Source organism: Nesoenas mayeri, assembly GCF_963082525.1.
Source record: "Nesoenas mayeri genome assembly, contig: SCAFFOLD_146, whole genome shotgun sequence".
Lineage (NCBI taxonomy): Eukaryota > Metazoa > Chordata > Aves > Columbiformes > Columbidae > Nesoenas > Nesoenas mayeri.
In genome coordinates this window covers 36,675-59,867 of record NW_027660027.1, presented here as the reverse complement: position 1 = coordinate 59,867, position 23,193 = coordinate 36,675, and the positions used below count along the sequence as shown (strand labels likewise).

The window sequence follows — 23,193 nt, the reverse complement described above, 5'->3', positions numbered from 1 at the left end:
TCGCCATGGAGACGTCGCCATGGGGACAACACCATCACCATGGGGGACATCGCCATTGGGACGTCGCCATTGGGATGTCACCATGGGGACAACACCATCACCATGGGGACATCGCCATTGGGATGTCGCCATGGGGACAACACCATCACCATGGGGACGTCATCATGGGGACATCGCCATGGGGACATCGCCATCACCATGGGGACATCACCATGGGGACATCGCCATTGCCATGGGGACGTCGCCATGGGGACAACGCCATCACCATGGGGACATCACCATTGGGACGTCGTCGTTGGGATGTCGCCATGGGGACAACACCATCACCATAGGGACATCGCCATTGGGATGTCGCCATGGGGACAACACCATCACCATGGGGACGTCATCATGGGGACAATTCGCCATGGGGACATCGCCATTGCCATGGGGACGTCGCCATGGGGACAACGCCATCACCATGGGGACATCACCATTGGGATGTCGCCATTGGGGATGTCGCCATTGGGGACGTCATCATGGGGACATCACCATTGGGACGTCATCATGGGGACAATGTCGCCATTGGGGACGTCATCATGGGGACATCACCATTGGGACGTCATCATGGGGACAACGCCATCACCATGGGGATGTTGTCATGGGGACATCACCATGGGGACGTCGCCATCGGGACATCACCATGGGGACATCGCCATGGGATGTCGTCATGGGACGTCGCCATGGGGACGTCAGCATGGGGACAACACCATCACCATGAGGACATCGCCATTGGGACGTCGCCATTGGGATGTCGCCATGGGGACAACACCATCACCATGGGGACGTCATCATGGGGACATCGCCATGGGGACATCGCCATCACCATGTGGACATTGCCATGGGGACATCGCCATTGCCATGGGGACGTCGCCATGGGGACATCACCATTGAGACGTCGCCATTGAGATGTCGCCATGGGGACGTTGCCATGGGGACAACACCATCACCATGGGGACATCATCATGGGGACGTCGCCATGGGGACGTCGCCATGGAGGTTGAGTCTTGGGGACGAGAGGATGGGAAGGAGAAGGATGGGAGCGTCATCCCCATCATGGTGGCATCTTGGGGACATGGGGGCCATCCCCATCATGGTGGCATCTTGGAGATGTCCCCATCCCCATCATGGGGGTGATTTTGGGGGTGATTTGGGGGTGAGGTGGGGGTGAGGTTGGGGCGAGTTTGGGGCGATTTGGGGCGATTTGGGGCGATGGGTCCCACCTGGCGCTGGCAGCCCTCGACGATGATGAGTTTCTGCTGGGGGGAGGTGCGGGCGAACACGATCTCCGTGTGGTTCTGCAGGATCTCGTCGATCTGCTCCGAGCTCATGTCCTTCAGGTCGGTGCCGTGGATCACACAGGCCTTGGCGTCCCTGGAGGGGGGGACCCCGAAACCCTGAACCCCCAAACCTGCACCCCGAAACCCTGAACCCCCAAAGCTGCACCCCAAAACCTGGCACCTCCAGAGCTCCAAACACCTGAGCCTCCAATTCGACATACCTGGGGTAGACCTGGCAGCCTGAGCACCCCAAATCCCCCCTGTACCCCAAATCCCCTGTACCTGGGGTTCACCTGACTGATGGGGATGCTGAGCACCCCCTAACCCCCCTGTACATGGGGTTCATTTGCCTGATGGGATGCTGAGCTCCCCAAATCTCCCCTGTACCCCCACTTCCCCCATAACCCTGTACGTGGGGCAGCCTGGGACATTGAGCACCCCAAATCCCCCCTGTACCCCCAAATCCCACCATACCTGGGGTTCACCTGGCTGACGGGGATGCTGAGCACCCCCTAACCCCCCTGTACATGGGGTTCATTTGCCTGATGGGGATGCTGAGCTCCCAAATCTCCCCTGTACCCCCACTTCCCCCATAACCCTGTACGTGGGGCAACCTGGGACATTGAGCACCCCAAATCCCCCTGTACCCCCAAATCCCACATACCTGGGGTTCACCTGACTGACGGGATGCTGAGCACCCCCTAACCCCCCTGTACATGGGGTTCACTTGGCTGATGGGGGTGCTGAGCTCCCCAGATCTCCCCTGTACCCCCACTTCCCCATAACCCTGTACGTGGGTAGACCTGGCAGTCTGGGACATTGAGCCCCTCAAATCCCCCCTGTACCCCAATTTCCCCATATTTTGGGTTCACCTGACTGATGGGGATGCTGAGCACCCCCAGACCCCCCCCGTACCCCCAATTCTCCATACCTGGGGTTCACCTGCTGACCGGGATGTTGAACACCCCCAATTCCCCTATACAGGTAGACCTGGCAGCCTAAGCCAACCTGGGATAGACCTGGCAGCCCGGAACATTGAGCCCCTCAAATCCCCCCTGTACCCCAATTTCCCCATATTTGGGGTTCACCCGCTGATCGGGATTCTGAGCACCCCCAGACCCCCCGTACCCCCAATTCCCCGTACCTGGGGGTCACCTGGCTGATGGGGATGTTGAACACTCCTATTCCCCTATGTGGGGTAGACCTAGCAGCCAGGAACACTGAGCCCCTCAAATCCCCCCTGTACCCCCAATTTCCCCATATTTGGGGTTCACCTGGCTGACCAGGATGCCGAGCACCCCCAGATCCCCCCCGTACCCCCAATTCCCCGTACCTGGGGTTGACCTGGCTGACCGGGATGTTGAGCCGCGCCGCGATGTCCTCAACCGTCTCATTGCCCTCCGAGATGATCCCCACGCCCTTGGCAATGGCCTTGGCCGTGATGGGGTGATCCCCGGTCACCATGATCACCTGGGGGGGGCACAGGGGGGTCACACCCCGCTCGGAGGGTCCCTGGGGGCGCAGGGATTTAGGGAGCCCAAGGGGATCTTGGCAATGGAGTTGGGTGGGGTGGGGTGGTCACTGCGATCAGCTGGGGGGTTTTGGGGTCGGGGGGGTTTTGGGGTTCGGGGGGGTCTGACCTTGATGCCGGCGCTCCGGCACTTGCCGACGGCGTCGGGGACGGCGGCGCGGGGGGGTCGATCATGGACATGAGCCCCACGAAGCACAGGTTGTCGGTGGCGAAGTTCACGTCGTCGCAGTCGAAGGCGAAACCTTTGGGGTATTGATCCTCCGGCAGGTAGAAGTGACAGAAACCTGGGGGGGGACCACATGGTGTGACCCCCCCCGAACCCCCCAAATCACCTTGAAACCCCATAGACCCCCCTGAACCCCAGGAAACCCCCTTGAACCCCCATATCCCCCCCTGAGCATCCTCATCCTCCCTGGTACCCACTGCAGCTGCATCCTCAGGAGATGCTGCCTGGGGGACCCCCCCAAATCCCCCCGTATCCCCCCAAATCCTCCTGTATCCCCCAAAACCCCCCCAGGACCCCCCAAAATACTCAAGACCCCCACACATACTAAGGAGCCCCCCCCAGACCCCCCATATCCCCCTTGGCCCATTCCCATCATCATCATCCTCCTCCTCCCTGGTACCCACTGCAGCTGTATCCCCAGGAGATGCTTCCCTGGGGACCCCCCAAATCCTCCGTATCCCCCCAAATCTCCATGTATCCCCCTCAAACCCCCCAAGGACCCTCCCCAAAATACCCAGAAGCCCCCCAAGTCTCCCAGACCCCCATGTCCCCCTTGGCCCCATTCCCATCATCATCATCATCATCCTCCCTGGTACCCACTGCAGCTGCATCCCCAGGAGATGCTTCCCTGGGGACCCCCCAAATCCCCCGTATCCCCCCCAAATCTCCATGTATCCCCCCCAAACCCCCCCCAGGACCCCCCCCATACCGAGGACCCCCCCCCAAGCTCCCCCATCCCCAAGGACCCCCAAACCCCCCAAAATCCCCATCAACCCCATCCCCATCATCATCCTCCCTGGTACCCACTGCATCTGCATCCCCAGGAGATGCTGCCTGGGGGACCCCCCAAATCCCCCGTATCCCCCCCAAATCTCCATGTATCCCCCCCAAACCCCCCCAGGACCCCCCCAAGACCCCCCCCGTACCGAGGACCCTCTCTCCGAGCCCCCCCAGCTCCAGGTAGGCGTTCTGGAACGCCTCCTTCATCTCCTCGTCCAGCGGCTGCTCCTTGCCCTGCAGCAGGATGGTGGAGCAGCGGTCCAGGATGCGCTCGGGCGCCCCTTTCATCACCAGCAGGTACCGGTTGTCGTTGGGGTCCTCGGTCTCGTGGATGGACAGCTGGGGGGGGGGACCATGGGGGGGTCAATAGGGGACCCCCCCGCATCCATCCCACCCCCCAACATCCGTCACCCCCCTTTCGTTTGGTGCCCATGGGGGGATTTGGGGGTGACCCCAGGAATTGGGTCCAATGGGGGATATGGGTCCAATGGGGAACGTGGGTATGATGGGGGTTTGGGGGAATTTGGGGTGAAATTGGGGGGGAAATATGGGGGGGTCAAAAGGGGACCCCCTCGCATCCATCCCCCCCCCCAACATCTGTCACCCCCCTTTCATTTGGCCACCATGGGGGATTTGGGGGTGACCCCCAGGAATTGGGTCCAATGGGGGATGTGGGTGTGATGGGGGTTTGGGGGCAAATTGGGGGATTTAGGGGGGAATTGGGGGGGATTTGGGGGGGGGACACGGGGGGAGTCAAAAGGGGACCCCCTGCATCCATCCCATCCTCTAACATTTATCACTCCCTTTAATTGGTGCCCATGGGGGGATTTGGGGGGTGACCCCAGGAATTGGGTCCAATGGGGGATGTGGGTGTGATGGGGAACGTGGGTGTGATGGGGGTTTGGGGGGAAATTGGGGGGAAATTGGGGGATTTGGGGGGTGGACATGGGGGGGTCAATAGGGGACCCCCTCGCATCCATCCCCCCCCCAACATCCGTCACCCCCATTTCATTTGGTCACCATGGGGGGATTTGGGGGTGACCCCCAGAATTGGGTCCAATGGGGGATGTGGGTGAGATGGGAGATTTGGGGGGGGTCGCTGCATTTTTGGGGGATCTCCAGGGTTTTGGGGACCCTCCCATGTTAAGGGGACCCCCCTCATGCTATAGGGACCCCCCCCATGCTATAGGGACCCCCGCAATGCTATGATGGGGGCTCAATAGGTCTGGAGGGACCTGATGGCCCATGGGAGGGACCCTGTGAGTTTGGGGGGGATGGGGCAGTTTTGGGGGGGTCGCTGCAATTTTGGGGAGACACCCCGGGTTTTGGGGACCCCCCCATGCTATAGAGACCCCCTCCATGCTATAGGGACCTCCCCAATGTTATAGGGACCCCCCCAATGTTATAATGGGGGCTCAATAGGTCTGGAGGGACCTGATGGCCCATGGGAGGGACCCTGTGAGTTTGGGGGGGATGCGGCAGTTTTGGGGGGGTCGCTGCAATTTTGGGGAGTCCCCCCGGGTTTTGGGACCCCCCCATGTTAAGGGGACCCCCCCCATGTTAAGGGGACCCCTTCAATGCTATAGGGGGGACTCAATAGGTCTGGGGGAGACTCAATAGCTCTGGAGGGACTTGATGGCCCTTGGGAGGGACCCTGTGAGTTGGGGGGGATGCAGCAGTTTTGGGGGGGTCGCTGCAATTTTGGGGGCCCCCCCCCGGTTTTGGGGACCCCCCCATGTTAAGGGGACCCCCCTCCATGTTATAGGGACCCCTCCAATGCTATAGGGGGGGCTCAATAGGTCTGGAGGGACCTGATGGCTCATGGGAGAGATCCTGTGAGTTTGGGGGGGATGTGGCAGTTTTGGGGGGGTCGCTGCAATTCTGGGGAGTCCCCCCGGGTTTTGGGGACCCCCCCATGCTATAGAGACCCCCCCCATGCTATAGGGACCTCCCCAATGTTATAGGGACCCCCTCAATGTTATAATGGGGGCTCAATAGGTCTGGAGGGACCTGATGGCCCATGGGAGGGACCCTGTGAGTTTGGGGGGGATGGGGCAGTTTTGGGGGGGTCGCTGCAATTTTGGGGAGTCCGCCCGGGTTTTGGGGACCCCCCAATGTTATAAAGACCCCCCCTCATGTTATAGAGACCCTCTTTGTGTTATAATGGGGGCTCAATACCTCTGGAGGGACCTGATGGCCCATGGGAGGGACCTTGTGAGTTTGGGGGGGATGCGGCAGTTTTGGGGGGGTCGCTGCAATTTTAGGGAGACACCCCGGGTTTTGGGGACCCCCCCATGCTATAGAGACCTCCCCCATGCTATAGGGACCCCCTCAATGTTATAGGGACCCCCCTTGTGTTATGATGGGGTCTCAATAGGTCTGGAGGGACCTGATGGCCCATGGGAGGGACCCTGTGAGTTTGGGGGGGATGGGGCAGTTTTGGGGGGGTCGCTGCAATTTTGGGGAGTCCCCCCGGGTTTTGGGGACCCCCCCGTGTTTTGGGGACCCCCCCCCCATGGTACCTGGTACTTGTTGGTGGAGTTGAAGGGGATTTCGGCCACTTTCTTGTTGCGCTCGCGCATCAACTTGACGGAGCCCGAGGAGAGTTCGATGCATTTCAGCAGCGCCGACTCGGACGCGTCACCCGCCACGTCGCGCTGGGGGGGAAACGGGGGTCAGGGGGGTCCCCAAAATCATGGGGGGGCCCCAAAATCATGGGGGGGTCCCCAAAGTCCATGGGTATCCCCCTCAAAGTCCTGGGACCTCCCCCAATCTTCCCTGTGTCCCTGGGACCCCCCAAACCCTTCGCTGGTGTTGGGGTGTCCCTGGGGGGGAAATGGGGGTCGGGGGGGGTCCCCAAAATCGGGGGGGGCCCCAAAATCATGGGGGGATCCCCAAAATCCATGGGTATCCCCCCCAGAGTCCTGGGACCCCCCAAAGCTTCCCTGTGTCACCAGGACCCCCCAAACCCTTCGCTGGTGTTGGGGTGTCCCTGGGGGGTTAATGGGGGGTCAGGGGGTCCCCAAAATCATGGGGGGGTCCCCAGTGTCCTGGGACCCCCCCAAAGCTTCCCTGTGTCACCAGGACCCCCCAAATCCTTCCTGGTGTTGGGGTGTCCCTGGGGGGGAAATGGGGGGTCAGGGGATCCCCAAAATCATGGGGGGGTCCCCAGTGTCCTGGGACCCCCCCAAAGCTTCCCTGTGTCACCAGGACCCCCCAAACCCTTCGCTGGTGTTGGGGTGTCCCTGGGGGGGAAATGGGGGTCGGGGGGGGTCCCCAAAATCATGGGGGGGCCCCAAAATCATGGGGGGGTCCCCAAAGTCCATGGGTATCCCCCTCAAAGTCCTGGGACCTCCCCCAATCTTCCCTGTGTCCCTGGGACCCCCCAAACCCTTCGCTGGTGTTGGGGTGTCCCTGGGGGGGAAATGGGGGTCGGGGGGGGTCCCCAAAATCGGGGGGGGCCCCAAAATCATGGGGGGATCCCCAAAATCCATGGGTATCCCCCCCAGAGTCCTGGGACCCCCCAAAGCTTCCCTGTGTCACCAGGACCCCCCAAACCCTTCGCTGGTGTTGGGGTGTCCCTGGGGGGTTAATGGGGGGTCAGGGGGTCCCCAAAATCATGGGGGGGTCCCCAGTGTCCTGGGACCCCCCCAAAGCTTCCCTGTGTCACCAGGACCCCCCAAATCCTTCCTGGTGTTGGGGTGTCCCTGGGGGGGAAATGGGTGGTCAGGGGGTCCCCAAAATCATGGGGGGGGCCCCAATGTCCTGGGACCCCCCCAAAGCTTCCCTGTGTCACCAGGACCCCCCAAACCCTTCGCTGGTGTTGGGGTGTCCCTGGGGGGGAAATGGGGGTCAGGGGGGTCCCCAAAATCATGGGGGGGCCCCAAAATCATGGGGGGATCCCCAAAGTCCATGGGTATCCCCCTCAGAGTCCTGGGACCCCCCAAAGCTTCCCTGTGTCCCTGGGACCCCCAAACCCTTCGCTGGTGTTGGGGTGTCCCTGGGGGGGAAATGGGGGTCGGGGGGGGTCCCCAAAATCGGGGGGGGCCCCAAAATCATGGGAGGGTCCCCAATGTCCTGGGACCCCCCCAAAGCTTCCCTGTGTCCCCAGGACCCCCCAAACCCTTCCCTGGTGCTGGGGTGTCCCTGGGGGGGATGTGGGGGGTCAGGGGGTCCCCAAAATCATGGGGGGTCCCCAGTGTCCTGGGACCCCCCCAAAGCTTCCCTGTGTCACCAGGACCCCCCAAACCCTTCCTGGTGTTGGGGTGTCCCTGGGGGGGAAACGGGGGTCGGGGGGGGTCCCCAAAATCATGGGGGGCCCCAAAATCATGGGGGGGTCCCCAAAGTCCATGGGTATCCCCCTCAAAGTCCTGGGACCTCCCCCAATCTTCCCTGTGTCCCTGGGACCCCCCAAACCCTTCGCTGGTGTTGGGGTGTCCCTGGGGGGGAAACGGGGGTCAGGGGGGGTCCCCAAAATCATGGGGGGCCCCAAAATCATGGGGGGGTCCCCAAAGTCCATGGGTATCCCCCCCAGAGTCCTGGGACCCCCCAAAGCTTCCCTGTGTCCCTGGGACCCCCAAACCCTTCGCTGGTGTTGGGGTGTCCCTGGGGGGTTAATGGGGGTCAGGGGGGTCCCCAAAATCATGGGGGGGCCCCAAAATCATGGGGGGGGTCCCCAAAATCCATGGGTATCCCCCCCAGAGTCCTGGGACCCCCCAAAGCTTCCCTGTGTCCCTGGGACCCCCCAAACCCTTCCCTGGTGCTGGGGTGTCCCTGGGGGGTTAATGGGGGGTCAGGGGATCCCCAAAATCATGGGGGGGTCCCCAGTGTCCTGGGACCCCCCCAAAGCTTCCCTGTGTCCCTGGGACCCCCCAAACCCTTCGCTGGTGTTGGGGTGTCCCTGGGGGGGAAACGGGGGTCAGGGGGGGTCCCCAAAATCATGGGGGGCCCCAAAATCATAGGGGGGTCCCCAAAGTCCATGGGTATCCCCCCCAGAGTCCTGGGACCCCCCAAAGCTTCCCTGTGTCCCCAGGACCCCCCAAACCCTTCCTGGTGTTGGGGTGTCCCTGGGGGGGATGTGGGGGGTCAGGGGATCCCCAAAATCATGGGGGGGTCCCCAGTGTCCTGGGACCCCCCCAAAGCTTCCCTGTGTCCCCAGGACCCCCCAAACCCTTTGCTGGTGTTGGGGTGTCCCTGGGGGGGATGTGGGGGGTCAGGGGGTCCCCAAAATCATGGGGGGGTCCCCAAAATCATGGGGGGGTCCCCAGTGTCCTGGGACCCCCCCAAAGCTTCCCTGTGTCCCTGGGACCCCCCAAACCCTTTGCTGGTGTTGGGGTGTCCCTGGGGGGAGATGTGGGGTGATGGGGGGAAAATGGGGTTGGGGGGGGTCCCAAAAATCCTTGTCCTGCGCCCTGGAGGTTGGGGACCCCCCCAGCGCCCCCTGGAAGTTGGGGACCCCCACCTTGAGGATGGGGACACCCCCAGCAGTTTGGGGACCCCCCCCGGAAGTTGGGGACCCCCACCTTGAGGATGGGGACACCCCCAGCAGTTTGGGGACCCCCCCTGGAGGTTGGGGACCCCCACCTTGAGGATGGGGACACCCCCAGCAGTTTGGGGACCCCCCCTGGAGGTTGGGGACCCCCACCTTGAGGATGGGGACACCCCCAGCAGTTTGGGGACCCCCCCCGGAAGTTGGGGACCCCCACCTTGAGGATGGGCACGTTGTCCTGCCCCCCCTTGAAGACGGCGCGGTTGCAGAGCCCGGCGATGTGCGACAGCGCCACCCACGTGGCCGAGCTCTTGTCGAACGCCGTGCCTGGGGACACGGACACCGTCACCCCCATGCCCCCAGTGACCCCCAGTGACCCCCAGTGACCCCCGGTACCTCCCAGTGACCCCCAGTGACCCCCAACACCTCCCAGTAACACCCAGTGACCCCCAGTAACCCCCAATATCTCCCAGTAACACCCAGTAACACCCAATAGCCCACAATAGCCCCCAGTAACACCCAGTAACCCCCAGTAACCCCCAATAGCCCCCAGTAACACCCAGTAACCCCCAGTAACCCCCAATAGCCCCCAGTAACACCCAATAGCCCACAATAGCCTCCAGTAACACCCAGTAACACCCAGTAACACCCAGTGACCCCCAGTAACCTCCAGTAACACCCAGTAACCCCCAATAGCCCCCAGTAACACCCAGTAACACCCAGTGACCCCCAGTAACCCCCAGTGACCCCCAGTAACCCCCAATATCTCCCAGTAACACCCAGTAACACCCAATAGCCCACAATAGCCCCCAGTAACACCCAGTAACCCCCAGTAACCCCCAATAGCCCCCAGTAACACCCAATAGCCCACAATAGCCTCCAGTAACCCCCAGTAACACCCAGTAACACCCAGTAACACCCAGTGACCCCCAGTAACCTCCAGTAACACCCAGTAACCCCCAATAGCCCCCAGTAACACCCAGTAACACCCAGTGACCCCCAGTAACCTCCAGTAACCCCCAATATCTCCCAGTAACACCCAGTAACCCCCAATAGCCCCCAGTAACACCCAGTAACACCCAGTGACCCCCAGTAACCTCCAGTAACCCCCAATATCTCCCAGTAACACCCAGTAACACCCAATAGCCCACAATAGCCCCCAGTAACACCCAGTAACCCCCAGTAACCCCCAATAGCCCCCAGTAACACCCAATAGCCCACAATAGCCTCCAGTAACACCCAGTAACACCCAGTGACCCCCAGTAACCCCCAGTAACCTCCAGTAACACCCAGTAACCCCCAATAGCCCCCAGTAACACCCAGTAACACCCAGTAACCTCCAATAGCCCCCAGTAACACCCAATAGCCCCCAGTGACCCCAGTAACACCCAGTGACCCCCAGTGACCCCCAGTGACCCCCAATAGCTCCCAGTAACACCCAGTAACACCCAGTAGCCCCAGTAACACCCAGTGACCCCCAGTGACACCCAGTGACACCCAGTGACCCCCAATAACCCCCAGTAACCCCAGTAACACCCAATAGCCCACAATAGCCCCCAGTAACCCCCAGTAGACCCCAGTACCCCCCAGTAACACCCAGTAACCTCCAATACCCCCCAATAGCTCCCAGTAACCCCCAATAGCCCCCAATACCCCCCAATAACCCCCAATAAACCTCAATGACCCCCAATACACCCCAATGACCCCCAACACACCCCAATGTCCCCAATGACCCCCAATACACCCCAATGACCCCCAATACACCCCCAATACACCTCAATGACCCCAATCCCCCCAATACACCCCAATAACCCCAATGACCCCCAATACACCCTAATACACCCCAATGACCCCAATACAACTCAATGACCCCAATACACCCCAATACACCCCAATGACCCCCAATACACCTCAATGACCCCAATGACCCCCAATACACCTCAATGACCCCCAATACACCCCAATACACCCCAATAACCCCCAATACACCCCAATGACCCCCAATACACCCCAATACACCTCAATGACCCCAATGACCCCAATCCCCCCAATACACCCCAATAACCCCAATGACCCCCAATACACCTCAATGACCCCAATACACCCCAATGACCCCCAATACACCCTAATACACCCCAATGACCCCAATACAACTCAATGACCCCAATACACCCCAATACACCCCAATACACTCCAATGACCCCCAATACACCTCAATGACCCCAATGACCCCCAATACACCTCAATGACCCAAATACACCCCAATACACCCCAATGACCCCAATACAACTCAATGACCCCAATACAACTCAATGACCCCCAATACACACCAATGACCCCCAATACACACCAATACACCCCAATGACCCCAATACACCCCAATGACCCCAATACACCCCAATGACCCCCAATACCCCCCATCCCCCAGGTCTCCCAGTCCCTCCCAGTGCCTCCCAGTGCTCCCAGTCCCTCACCGGACTGGTCCTCGGTGGTGTCGGCCTCGTGGATCTGGTTGTCGAACCACATGTGCGCCACCGTCATGCGGTTCTGGGTGAGGGTGCCGGTCTTGTCGGAGCAGATGGTGGAGGTGGAGCCCAAGGTCTCCACGGCCTCCAGGTTCTTCACCAGGCAGTTCTTGCGCGCCATGCGCTTGGCCGTCAGCGTCAGGCACACCTGGGGGGCAAATATGGGGGCACAGGCAAATTGGGGGGGGGCTCTTACCCCCCCTGTACCCCCTTGGGTCTCTTTGGACCCGCCTTGTGTCCCTTTGTGCCCCCCAAGTTGGGGACGGGCCCTCCTGGGGTCCCCATTGTGGGGACATGGACCTCTAGACCTTGGCCAACCTACTCTTGGCCATCAGCATTAGGAACACTTGGGGGGACAAATATGGCGGGGATACAAATTGGGGGGGTCTTGGATGCCCCTGGACTCTCTTGGACCCCCTGTACCCCCTTGTGTCCCCCTGGACCCCCTTGTGTCCCTCTGTGCCCCCCAAGTTGGGGACGGGCCCTCCTGGGGTCCCCAATGCATGTAGAGACCTTGGCCAACCTACTCTTGGCCATCAGTGTTGGGAACACTTGGGGGGCAAATATGGGGGGTATAGAAATTGGGGGGGGTCTTGGACCCCTTTGGACACCCCCTGTACCCCCTTGTGTCTCTTTGGACCCCCTTGTGTCCCTCTGTGCCCCCCAAGTTGGGGACGGGCCCTCCTGGGGTCCCCATTGTGTGTAGAGACCTTGGCCAACCTACTCTTGGCCATCAGTGTTGGGAACACTTGGGGGGCAAATATGGGGGGACACGCAAACTGGGGGGGGTCTCTTAATCCCCTGTACCCCATTGGGTCCCCTTGGACCCCCTTGTGTCCCTCTGTGCCCCCCAAGTTGGGGATGGGCCCTCCTGGGGTCCCCATTGTGGGGACATGGACCTCTAGACCTTGGCCAACCTACTACTACTATACACTACTACACTACTTTCTAACCCCCTACTTCCCCCTACACCCCCTATATCACCCCCTACATCCCCCTACACCCTCTATACCACCCCCCACACCCCACATGTCACCCCCTACACCCCACATATCCCCCCCAGCCCCCCATATCCCCCCCATAGCACTCACGGTGACGGTGGCCAGCAGCCCCTCGGGCACGTTGGCCACGATGATGCCGATGAGGAAGATGACGGCCTCCAGCCAGGTGTAGCCCAGGATGAGCGAGAGGATGAAGAAGGAGATGCCGAGGAAGACGGCGACGCCGGTGATGAGCTGGATGAAGTGCTCGATCTCCACGGCGATGGGCGTCTTGCCCACCTCCAGCCCCGAGGCCAGCGTGGCGATGCGGCCCATGACCGTGCGGTCACCCGTGGCGATCACCACCCCCCGCGCCGTGCCTGGGGGGACATGGGGGTCAGAGGTGCCATAACACCAACACAATGGAGATGGAACCCAACAGGACCCAACCCAACTCAACTCAACAGGACTCAACAGGACTCAACAGGACTCAAGAGAAGCCAAGAGAACCCAACTCAACTCAACTCAACTCAACCCAACTCAACCCAACCCAACTCAACTCAACTCAACTCAACCCAACTCAACCCAACTCAACCCAACTCAACCCAACTCAACTCAACCCAACTCAACCCAACCCAACTCAACCCAACCCAACTCAACCCAACTCAACTCAACCCAACCCAACTCAACCCAACTCAACCCAACTCAACCCAACTCAACCCAACCCAACTCAACCCAACCCAACTCAACTCAATCCAACCCAACTCAACCCAACCCAACTCAACCCAACCCAACCCAACTCAACCCAACCCAACTCAACCCAACCCAACTCAACCCAACCCAACTCAACCCAACCCAACTCAACCCAACCCAACTCAACCCAACTCAATCCAACCCAACTCAACCCAACCCAACTCAACCCAACCCAACTCAACCCAACTCAATCCAACCCAACTCAACCCAACTCAATCCAACCCAACCCAACTCAACCCAACTCAACCCAACCCAACTCAACCCAACCCAACTCAACCCAACTCAACCCAACCCAACTCAACCCAACCCAACTCAACCCAACTCAACCCAACCCAACTCAACCCAACCCAACTCAACCCAACTCAACCCAACCCAACTCAACCCAACCCAACTCAACCCAACTCAACCCAACCCAACTCAACCCAACTCAACCCAACCCAACTCAACCCAACTCAACCCAACCCAACTCAACCCAACCCAACTCAACCCAACCCAACTCAACCCAACTCAACCCAACCCAACTCAACCCAACCCAACCTAACTCAACTCAACCCAATCCAACTCAACCCAACTCAACCCAACCCAACTCAACCCAACCCAACTCAACCCAACTCAACTCAACCCAACCCAACTCAACCCAACTCAACCCAACTCAACTCAACCCAACTCAACCCAACTCAACTCAACCCAACCCAACTCAACCCAACTCAACCCAACCCAACTCAACCCAACTCAACCCAACCCAACTCAACCCAACTCAACCCAACTCAACCCAGCAGGACTCAAGAGAAGCCAAGAGAACCCAACTCAACCCAACCCAACTCAACCCAACCCAACTCAACCCAACCCAACTCAACCCAACCCAACTCAACCCAACCCAACTCAACCCAACCCAACTCAACCCAACCCAACTCAACCCAGCAGGACTCAAGAGAAGCCAAGAGAACCCAACTCAACTCAACTCAATCCAACCCAACCCAACCCAACCCAACTCAACCCAGCAGGACTCAAGAGAAGCCAAGAGAACCCAACTCAACTCAACTCAATCCAACCCAACCCAACCCAACCCAACTCAACCCAACCCAACCCAACTCAACCCAACCCAACCCAACCCAACCCAACTCAACCCAACTCAACCCAACTCAACCCAACTCAACCCAACTCAACCCAACTCAACCCAACTCAACCCAACTCAACCCAATTCAACCCAGCAGGACTCAAGAGAAGCCAAGAGAACCCAACCCAACTCAACCCAACTCAACCCAACTCAACCCAACTCAACCCAACTCAACCCAACTCAACCCAACTCAACCCAACTCAACCCAACTCAACCCAACTCAACCCAGCAGGACTCAAGAGAAGCCAAGAGAACCCAACTCAATCCAACTCAACCCAACTCAACCCAACTCAACCCAACCCAACCCAACCCAACCCAACTCACGAGAACCCAATAGGACTCAGCCAAGAGAAGCCAAGAGAAGCCAAGAGAAGCCAAGAGAAGCCAAGAGAAGCCATCTCAACTCAACCCACCTCAACCCACCTCAACCCACCTCAACTGCAAGAGGACCCCAAGAGGACGCCAACTCAACTCAAGCCAAGAGAACCTCAGAGAACCCAACCCAACTCAAGAGAAGCCAAGAGAACCCCAAGAGGACCCCCAAAGAGCCCCAGAGCACCCCAAAAGAGCCCCAGCGCCCCCCAGTCTCACCCTCGACGCAGTTGGTGGAGAAGAAGGTGATGTTGCGGGTCTCCAGGGGGTTGTCGTGGGTGCAGTCGGGCGAGCGCGTCTGCGGCTCCGACTCCCCGGTCAGCGACGAGTTGTCCACCTGGGGGGGACACGGGGCTGGGGGGTCCTCAAGGGGTTTGGGGGGTCCTCAAGGGATCTGGGGGTGTCCTGAAGGGGTTTGGGGGGTCCTGGAGGGGTCGGGGTGGGGGGGTTGAAGGGGTCTGGGAGGGGGGGGTCTCTGTGCAATTTGGGGGGGAGTCTCCATGCAATATGGGGGGGGGGTCCCTATGCAATATGGGGGGGTCCCTGTGCCATTCGGCGGGTCCCTATGACAATATGGGGGGGGTCTCCATGCAATTCAGGGGTCCCTATGCAATATGGGGGTGGTCTCCATGCAATATGGGGGGGGGGGGAGGGTCTCCATGCAATATGGGGGGAGGGTCCCTATGCAATATGGGGGGGGGTCTCCATGCAATATAGGGGGGTCCCTATGCAATATGGGGGGGGGGTTCTGCATGCAATTCGAGGTGGGGTCACTATGCAATATGGGGCGGGGGGTCCCTATGCAATATGGGGCGGGGCAGGGGGGTCTCCATGCAATATGGGAGGGGGGGGGGGTCCCTATGCATTTGGGGGAGGTCCCTATGCAATATGGGAGGGGTCTCCAAGCAATATGGGGGGGATCCCTATGCAATATGGGGGGGGGGGGTCTGCATGCAATTCGAGGTGGGGTCACTATGCAATATGGGGCGGGGGGTCCCTATGCAATATGGGGCGGGGCAGGGGGGTCTCCATGCAATATGGGAGGGGGGGGGGGGTCCCTATGCATTTGGGGGAGGTCCCTATGCAATATGGGAGGGGTCTCCAAGCAATATGGGGGGGATCCCTATGCAATATGGGGGGGTCTCCATGCAATATGGGGGGTCTCTATGCAATATGGGGGGGTCTCCATGCAATATAGGGGGGTCCCTATGCAATATAGGGGGGTGCATCTGAGCAATATGGGGGTGTCTCTGTGCATTGGGGGGGGGGTTTCCATGCAATATGGAGGGGGGTCTCCATGCAATATGGGGGGTCCATATGCAATATGGGGGGGGTCCCACCTTGCAGCCGTGTGCCGAGATGATGCGCAGGTCGGCGGGGACGCGGTCGCCCCCCTTCACCTCCACCAGGTCCCCGACCACGACCTCCTCGGCGTTCAGCTGCATCTTCTCGCCCTCGCGGATCACCAGCGCTTGCTGGGGGGGGACGGGGGGGTCACGGCACGGAGCGTCCAGAACGGCCCCGAAACAGCCCAAAAACGGCCCCAAAACGCCCAAAAACGGCCCAAAATCGCCCCGAAATGCCCAAAAACGGCCCCGAAACGCCCAAAAACGGCCCAATATCATGCAAAAACGGCCCAGAAACGCCCAAAAACGGCTCCGAAATGAACCAAAATGATCCAAAAATGGCCCCAAAACAGCCCAAAAACGGCCCCAAAACGCCCAGAAATGGCCCCAAAACGCCCAGAAACGGCCCCAAAACGCACCAAAATGATCCAAAAATGGCCCCGAAACAGCCCCAAAATGGCCCCAAAACGCCCAAAAACGGCCCAAAAAGCACCAAAATGATCCAAAAACGGCCCCAAAACAGCCCAAAAACGGCCCCGAAACGCACCAAAATGATCCAAAAATGGCCCCAAAACAGCCCCCAAAAATCACTGCAAAACACCCCAAAATCATCCCAAAACAACACAAAAACGGCCCTGAAAACAGCCCCAAAACGCCCCAAAATGGCCCTGAAAACGGCCCCGAAATCGTCCAAAAATGGCCCCAAAATGGCCAAAAACGGCCCCGAAAACGGCCCCAAAATCATCCAAAAAGGGCCCCAAAAAGGGCCCCAAAACAAGACAAAAACGGCCCCAAAACCAGCCCCAAAATGGCCAAAAACAGCCCCAAAATGATCCAAAAATGGCCCCGAAAACGGCCCCGAAATCGGCCCAGAAATCTGCCCCAAACACCCCAAAATTATCCCAAAACAACACAAAAACGGCCCCAAAATCATCCGAAAATGGCCCCAAACCAGCCCAAAAACGGCCCTGAAATGGCCCCAAAATCATCCAAAAATGGCCCCTGAAACGGCCCCAAAATGGTCAAAAAACGGCCCCGAAAACGGCCCAACAACACCCCAAAATCATCCCAAAACAACACAAAAACGGCCCCCCAAAACCGGCCCCTCAAAATGATCCCAAAACAGCCCCAAAAACGGCCCCAAAATGATCCAAAAACGGCCCCAAAATGATTCAAAAATGGCCCCAAAAACGGCCCCCAAAACAGCCCCAAAATGATTCAAAAACGGCCCCAAAATGATCCAAAAACGGCCCCAAAAACGGCCCCAAAAAGATCCAAAAACGGCCCCCAAAACGGCCCCTAAATGGCCCAAAAACGGCCCCAAAAACCATGTTCTTGAAGGACTCCATGATCTCGGAGCCCCCTCGTCTATTTTGGGGTGTCCCCCCCATGTTTTGGGGTCCCACCTCCCATGTTTTGGGGTGTCCCCCCCCCATTTTTGGGGTCCCCCCACCTGGGGCACCATGTTCTTGAAGGACTCCATGATCTCGGAGCCCCCCGTGTCTATTTTGGGGTCCCATCCCTGTCTGTTTTGGGGTGTCCCCCCATGTTTTGGGGTCCCACCCCCCATGTTTTGGGGTGTCCCCCCCCATTTTCGGGCCCCCCCACCTGTGGCACCATGTTCTTGAAGGACTCCATGACCTCGGAGCCCCCCGTGTCTATTTTGGGGTCCCATCCCTGTCTGTTTTGGGGTGTCCCCCCATGTTTTGGGGTCCCACCCCCCATGTTTTGGGGTGTCCCCCCCCATTTTCGGGCCCCCCCACCTGTGGCACCATGTTCTTGAAGGACTCCATGACCTCGGAGCCCCCCGTGTCTATTTTGGGGTGTCCCCTCCATGTTTTGGGGTCCCACCCCCCATTTTCAGGGTGTCCCCCCCACCTGGGGCACCATGTTCTTGAAGGACTCCATGACCTCGGAGCCCCCCGTGTCTGTTTTGGGGTCTCATCCCTGTCTGTTTTGGGGTGTCCCCCCCATGTTTTGGGGTCCCACCCCCCATGTTTTGGGGTCCCCCCACCTGTGGCACCATGTTCTTGAAGGACTCCATGACCTCGGAGCCCCCCGTGTCTATTTTGGGGTGTCCCCCCCATGTTTTGGGGTCCCACCCCCCATGTTTTGGGGTGTCCCCCCCCCATTTTTGGGGTCCCCCCACCTGGGGCACCATGTTCTTGAAGGACTCCATGACCTCGGAGCCCCCCGTGTCTATTTTGGGGTGTCCCCCCCCATGTTTTGGGGTCCCACCCCCCATGTTTTGGGGTGTCCCCCCCCCCGTTTTTGGGGTCCCCCCACCTGTGGCACCATGTTCTTGAAGGACTCCATGATCTCGGAGCCCCCCGTGTCTGTTTTGGGGTCTCATCCCTGTCTGTTTTGGGGTGTCCCCCCCATGTTTTGGGGTCCCACCCCCCATGTTTTGGGGTGTCCCCCCCCATTTTTGGGGTCCCCCCCCACCTGTGGCACCATGTTCATGAAGGACTCCATGACCTTGGAGCCCCCTGTGTCTATTTTGGGGTGTCCCCCCCATGTTTTGGGGTGTCCCCTCCATGTTTTGGGGTGTCCCCTCCATGTTTTGGGGTCCCACCCCCCATGTTTTGGGGTGTCCCCCCCCATTTTCGGGCCCCCCCACCTGTGGCACCATGTTCTTGAAGGACTCCATGACCTCGGAGCCCCCCGTGTCTATTTTGGGGTGTCCCCCCCCCATTTTGGGGTGTCCCCTCCATGTTTTGGGGTGTCCCCTCCATGTTTTGGGGTCCCACCCCCCATGTTTTGGGGTCCCACCCCCCATGTTTTGGGGTCCCCCCACCTGGGGCACCATGTTCTTGAAGGACTCCATGACCTCGGAGCCCCCCGTGTCTATTTTGGGGTCCCATCCCTGTCTGTTTTGGGGTGTCCCCTCCATGTTTTGGGGTCCCACCCCCCATGTTTTGGGGTGTCCCCCCCCATGTTTTGGGGTCCCCCCACCTGTGGCACCATGTTCTTGAAGGACTCCATGATCTCGGAGCCCCCCGTGTCTATTTTGGGGTCCCATCCCTGTCTGTTTTGGGGTGTCCCCTCCATGTTTTGGGGTCCCACCCCCCATGTTTTGGGGTGTCCCCCCCCCATTTTTGGGGTCCCCCCCACCTGGGGCACCATGTTCTTGAAGGACTCCATGACCTCGGAGCCCCCCGTGTCTATTTTGGGGTGTCCCCTCCATGTTTTGGGGTCCCACCCCCCATTTTTGGGGTCCCCCCACCTGTGGCACCATGTTCTTGAAGGACTCCATGATCTCGGAGCCCCCCGTGTCTATTTTGGGGTCCCATCCCTGTCTGTTTTGGGGTGTCCCCCTCCATGTTTTGGGGTCCCACCCCCCATGTTTTGGGGTCCCCCCCCCGTTTTCGGGGTCCCCCCACCTGGGGCACCATGTTCTTGAAGGACTCCATGATCTTGGAGCTCTTGGCCTCCTGGTAGTAGGAGAAGCAGCCGGTGATGATGACGACGGCGGCCAAGACGATGCCCAGGTACAGCTGGGGGGAGGGGAGTCACCCAAAACCGACCAAAATCACCCCAAAACCCACCCAAAACCCCCAAAATCACCCCAAAACCGACCAAAATCACCCCAAAACACCCCAAAAACCCACCCAAATCACCCCAAAACACCCCAAAATCGACCCAAAGAGCCCCAAAACCCACCCAAAATCCCCAAAGAGCCCCAAAACCGACCAAATCACCCCAAAACGGACCGAAATTGGACTCAAATCACCCCAAAATGGACCCAAAGAGTCTCAAAATGGACTCAAAACGGACTTAAAATGGACCCAAAACGGACCCAAATTGCCCCCAAACGGACCCAAAATGGACCCAAAGAGTCCCAAAACGGACCCAAAACGGACCCCAAAACGGGCCCAAATCGCCCCAAAATGGACCCAAAGAGTCCCAAAATGGACCCAAAACGGACCCAAAACCCCCCAAATCACCCCAAATTGGACCCAAAGAGCCCCAAAACGGACCCAAACCAGACCCAGAACAACAGACCCAAAGAGCTCCAAAATGGACCCAAAATGGACCAAAATGGACCCAAAACGGACCCAAATCGCCCTAAAATGGACCCAAAATGGACCCAAAACGCCCCAAATCGCCCCCAAAGAGCCCCAAAATGGACCCAAACTGGACCCAAAACGGGCCCAAATCCAACCCAAACCGGGCCTGAAACGGGCCCGAAATGGACCCGAAATGGGCCCAAAACCCCTTCAAATCGCCCCAAAATGGACCCAAAACGAACTCAAATTACACATTATCATTGGGCAACCCCAAAACCCCCCAAATTCCCCCCAAACCTACATTATCGTTGGAGGGCTCGTCCTCGGTGCGGCCTGGATGCCGTAGGCCAGGGAACCCCCGGCCCCCAAAACTGCCCCCAAGTCACCCCAAATCACCCAAAATGGACCCAAAACAACGGACCCAAAACGAACCCAAAACGGACTCAAAATGGACCCAAATCACCCCAAAACAGACCCAAAATGGATCCGAAATGGACCCAAAACGGACCCGAAACGGACCCAAAATGGACCCAAAACGCCCCAAATCACCCCAAAACGGACCCAAATCGGGCCCAAAACGGACCCAAAATGGACCAAAAACGGACCCAAATCACCCCAAAATGGACCCAAAACGGACCCAAAATGGACCCAAAGAGCCCCAAAACAGACCCAAAATGGACCCAAAATGGACCAAAAACGGACCCAAATCACCCCAAAATGGACCCAAAACGGACCCAAATCGGACCCAAATCCGACCCAAATCCGACCCAAACTGGGCCCAAAACGGGCCCGAAACGGACCTGAAACGGGCCCAAAATGGACTCAAAACGGACCCAAAACTGCCCCGAATCACCCCAAAATCACCCCGAATCACCCCAAAATTCCACATTATGATTGTCCAACCCCAAAATCCCTGAAATTCACCCCAAACCCTACGTTGTCGTTGGAGGGCTCGTCCTCGGTGCGGCCTGGATGCCGTAGGCCAGGGAACCCCTGGGCCCCAAAACCACCCCGAATCGCCCCAAAATCGCCCCGAATCGCCCCAAAATTGCACATTATCATTGGATGACCCCAAAATCCCCGAAATTTACCCCAAAACCCTACGTTGTCGTTGGAGGGCTCGTCCTCGGTGCGGCCTGGATGCCGTAGGCCAGGGAACCCCCGACCCCCAAAACCGCCCCAAAATCACCCCAAATCACCCCAAAACTCCACATTATCACCCCAAAATTCCACATTATCATTGTCCAACCCCAAAACCACCCAAATTCACCCCAAAACCCTACATTATCATCAGAAGGTTCATCCTTGGCGCGGCCTGGATGTTGATGGCCGGGGAACCCCCGACCCCCAAAACCGCCCCAAAATCACCCCAAATCATCCCAAAACTGCACATTATCACCCCCAAATTGTACATTATCATTGGATGGCCCCAAAACCACCCCAAATTCACCCCAAAACCTACATTGTCGTTGGAGGGCTCGTCCTCGGTGCGGCCTGGATGCCGTAGGCCAGGGAACCCCTGGGCCCCAAAACCACCCGAATCGCCCCAAAATCGCCCTGAATCGCCCCAAAATTGCACATTATCATTGGATGACCCCAAAATCCCCGAAATTCACCCCAAACCCCTACGTTGTCGTTGGAGGGCTCGTCCTCGGTGCGGCCTGGATGCCGTAGGCCAGGGAACCCCCGACCCCCCAAAACCGCCCCAAAATCACCCCAAATCACCCCAAAACTCCACATTATCACCCCAAAATTCCACATTATCATTGTCCAACCCCAAAACCACACAAATTCACCCCAAAACCCTACATTATCATCAGAAGGTTCATCCTTGGCGCGGCCTGGATGTTGATGGCCGGGGAACCCCCGACCCCCAAAACCGCCCCAAAATCACCCCAAATCACCCCAAAACTCCACATTATCACCCCAAAATTCCACATTATCATTGGATGGCCCCAAAACCACCCAAATTCACCCCAAAACCTACATTGTCGTTGGAGGGCTCGTCCTCGGTGCGGCCTGGATGCCGTAGGCCAGGGAACCCCTGGGCCCCAAAACCACCCCGAATCGCCCCAAAATCGCCCCGAATCGCCCCAAAATTGCACATTATCATTGGATGACCCAAAATCCCCGAAATTCACCCCAAACCCCTACGTTGTCGTTGGAGGGCTCGTCCTCGGTGCGGCCTGGATGCCGTAGGCCAGGGAACCCCCGACCCCCAAAACCGCCCCAAAATCACCCCAAATCACCCCAAAACTCCACATTATCACCCCAAAATTCCACATTATCATTGTCCAACCCCAAAACCACCAAATTCACCCCAAAACCCTACATTATCATCAGAAGGTTCATCCTTGGCGCGGCCTGGATGTTGATGGCCGGGGAACCCCCGACCCCCAAAACCGCCCCAAAATCACCCCAAATCACCCCAAAACTGCACATTATCACCCCCAAATTGTACATTATCATTGGATGGCCCCAAAACCACCCAAATTCACCCCAAAACCTACATTGTCGTTGGAGGGCTCGTCCTCGGTGCGGCCTGGATGCCGTAGGCCAGGGAACCCCTGGGCCTCAAAACTGCCCCAAAACTGCCCCGAATCGCCCCAAAATTGCACATTATCCTTGTCCAACCCCAAAATCCCTGAAATTCACCCCAAACCCCTACATTATCATTGGAGGGCTCGTCCTCGGTGCCGGCCTGGATGCCGTAGGCCAGGAAGCAGAGGATGGCGCCGATCCAGAG

At 58.8% G+C, this 23,193-nt stretch overlaps 1 protein-coding gene across 1 annotated transcript in view; it reads right to left on the bottom strand.

Moving 5' to 3' along the window:
* Nucleotides 1–23,190, bottom strand: part of LOC308052376 (sodium/potassium-transporting ATPase subunit alpha-3-like) — a gene marked incomplete at both ends in the record, with an annotated part of 28,860 nt that extends 5,670 nt beyond the window's left edge. The window contains 13 exon segments of the mRNA XM_080364456.1: nt 1,263–1,413; nt 2,653–2,789; nt 2,960–3,009; nt 3,012–3,134; nt 4,003–4,195; nt 6,379–6,513; nt 9,562–9,671; nt 11,819–12,017; nt 12,961–13,229; nt 15,311–15,428; nt 16,432–16,566; nt 19,821–19,934; nt 23,116–23,190. Of these exon segments, the coding sequence (XP_080220582.1) occupies nt 1,263–1,413; nt 2,653–2,789; nt 2,960–3,009; nt 3,012–3,134; nt 4,003–4,195; nt 6,379–6,513; nt 9,562–9,671; nt 11,819–12,017; nt 12,961–13,229; nt 15,311–15,428; nt 16,432–16,566; nt 19,821–19,934; nt 23,116–23,190 (1,809 nt within the window).
* Nucleotides 23,191–23,193: the final 3 nt, after the last annotated feature.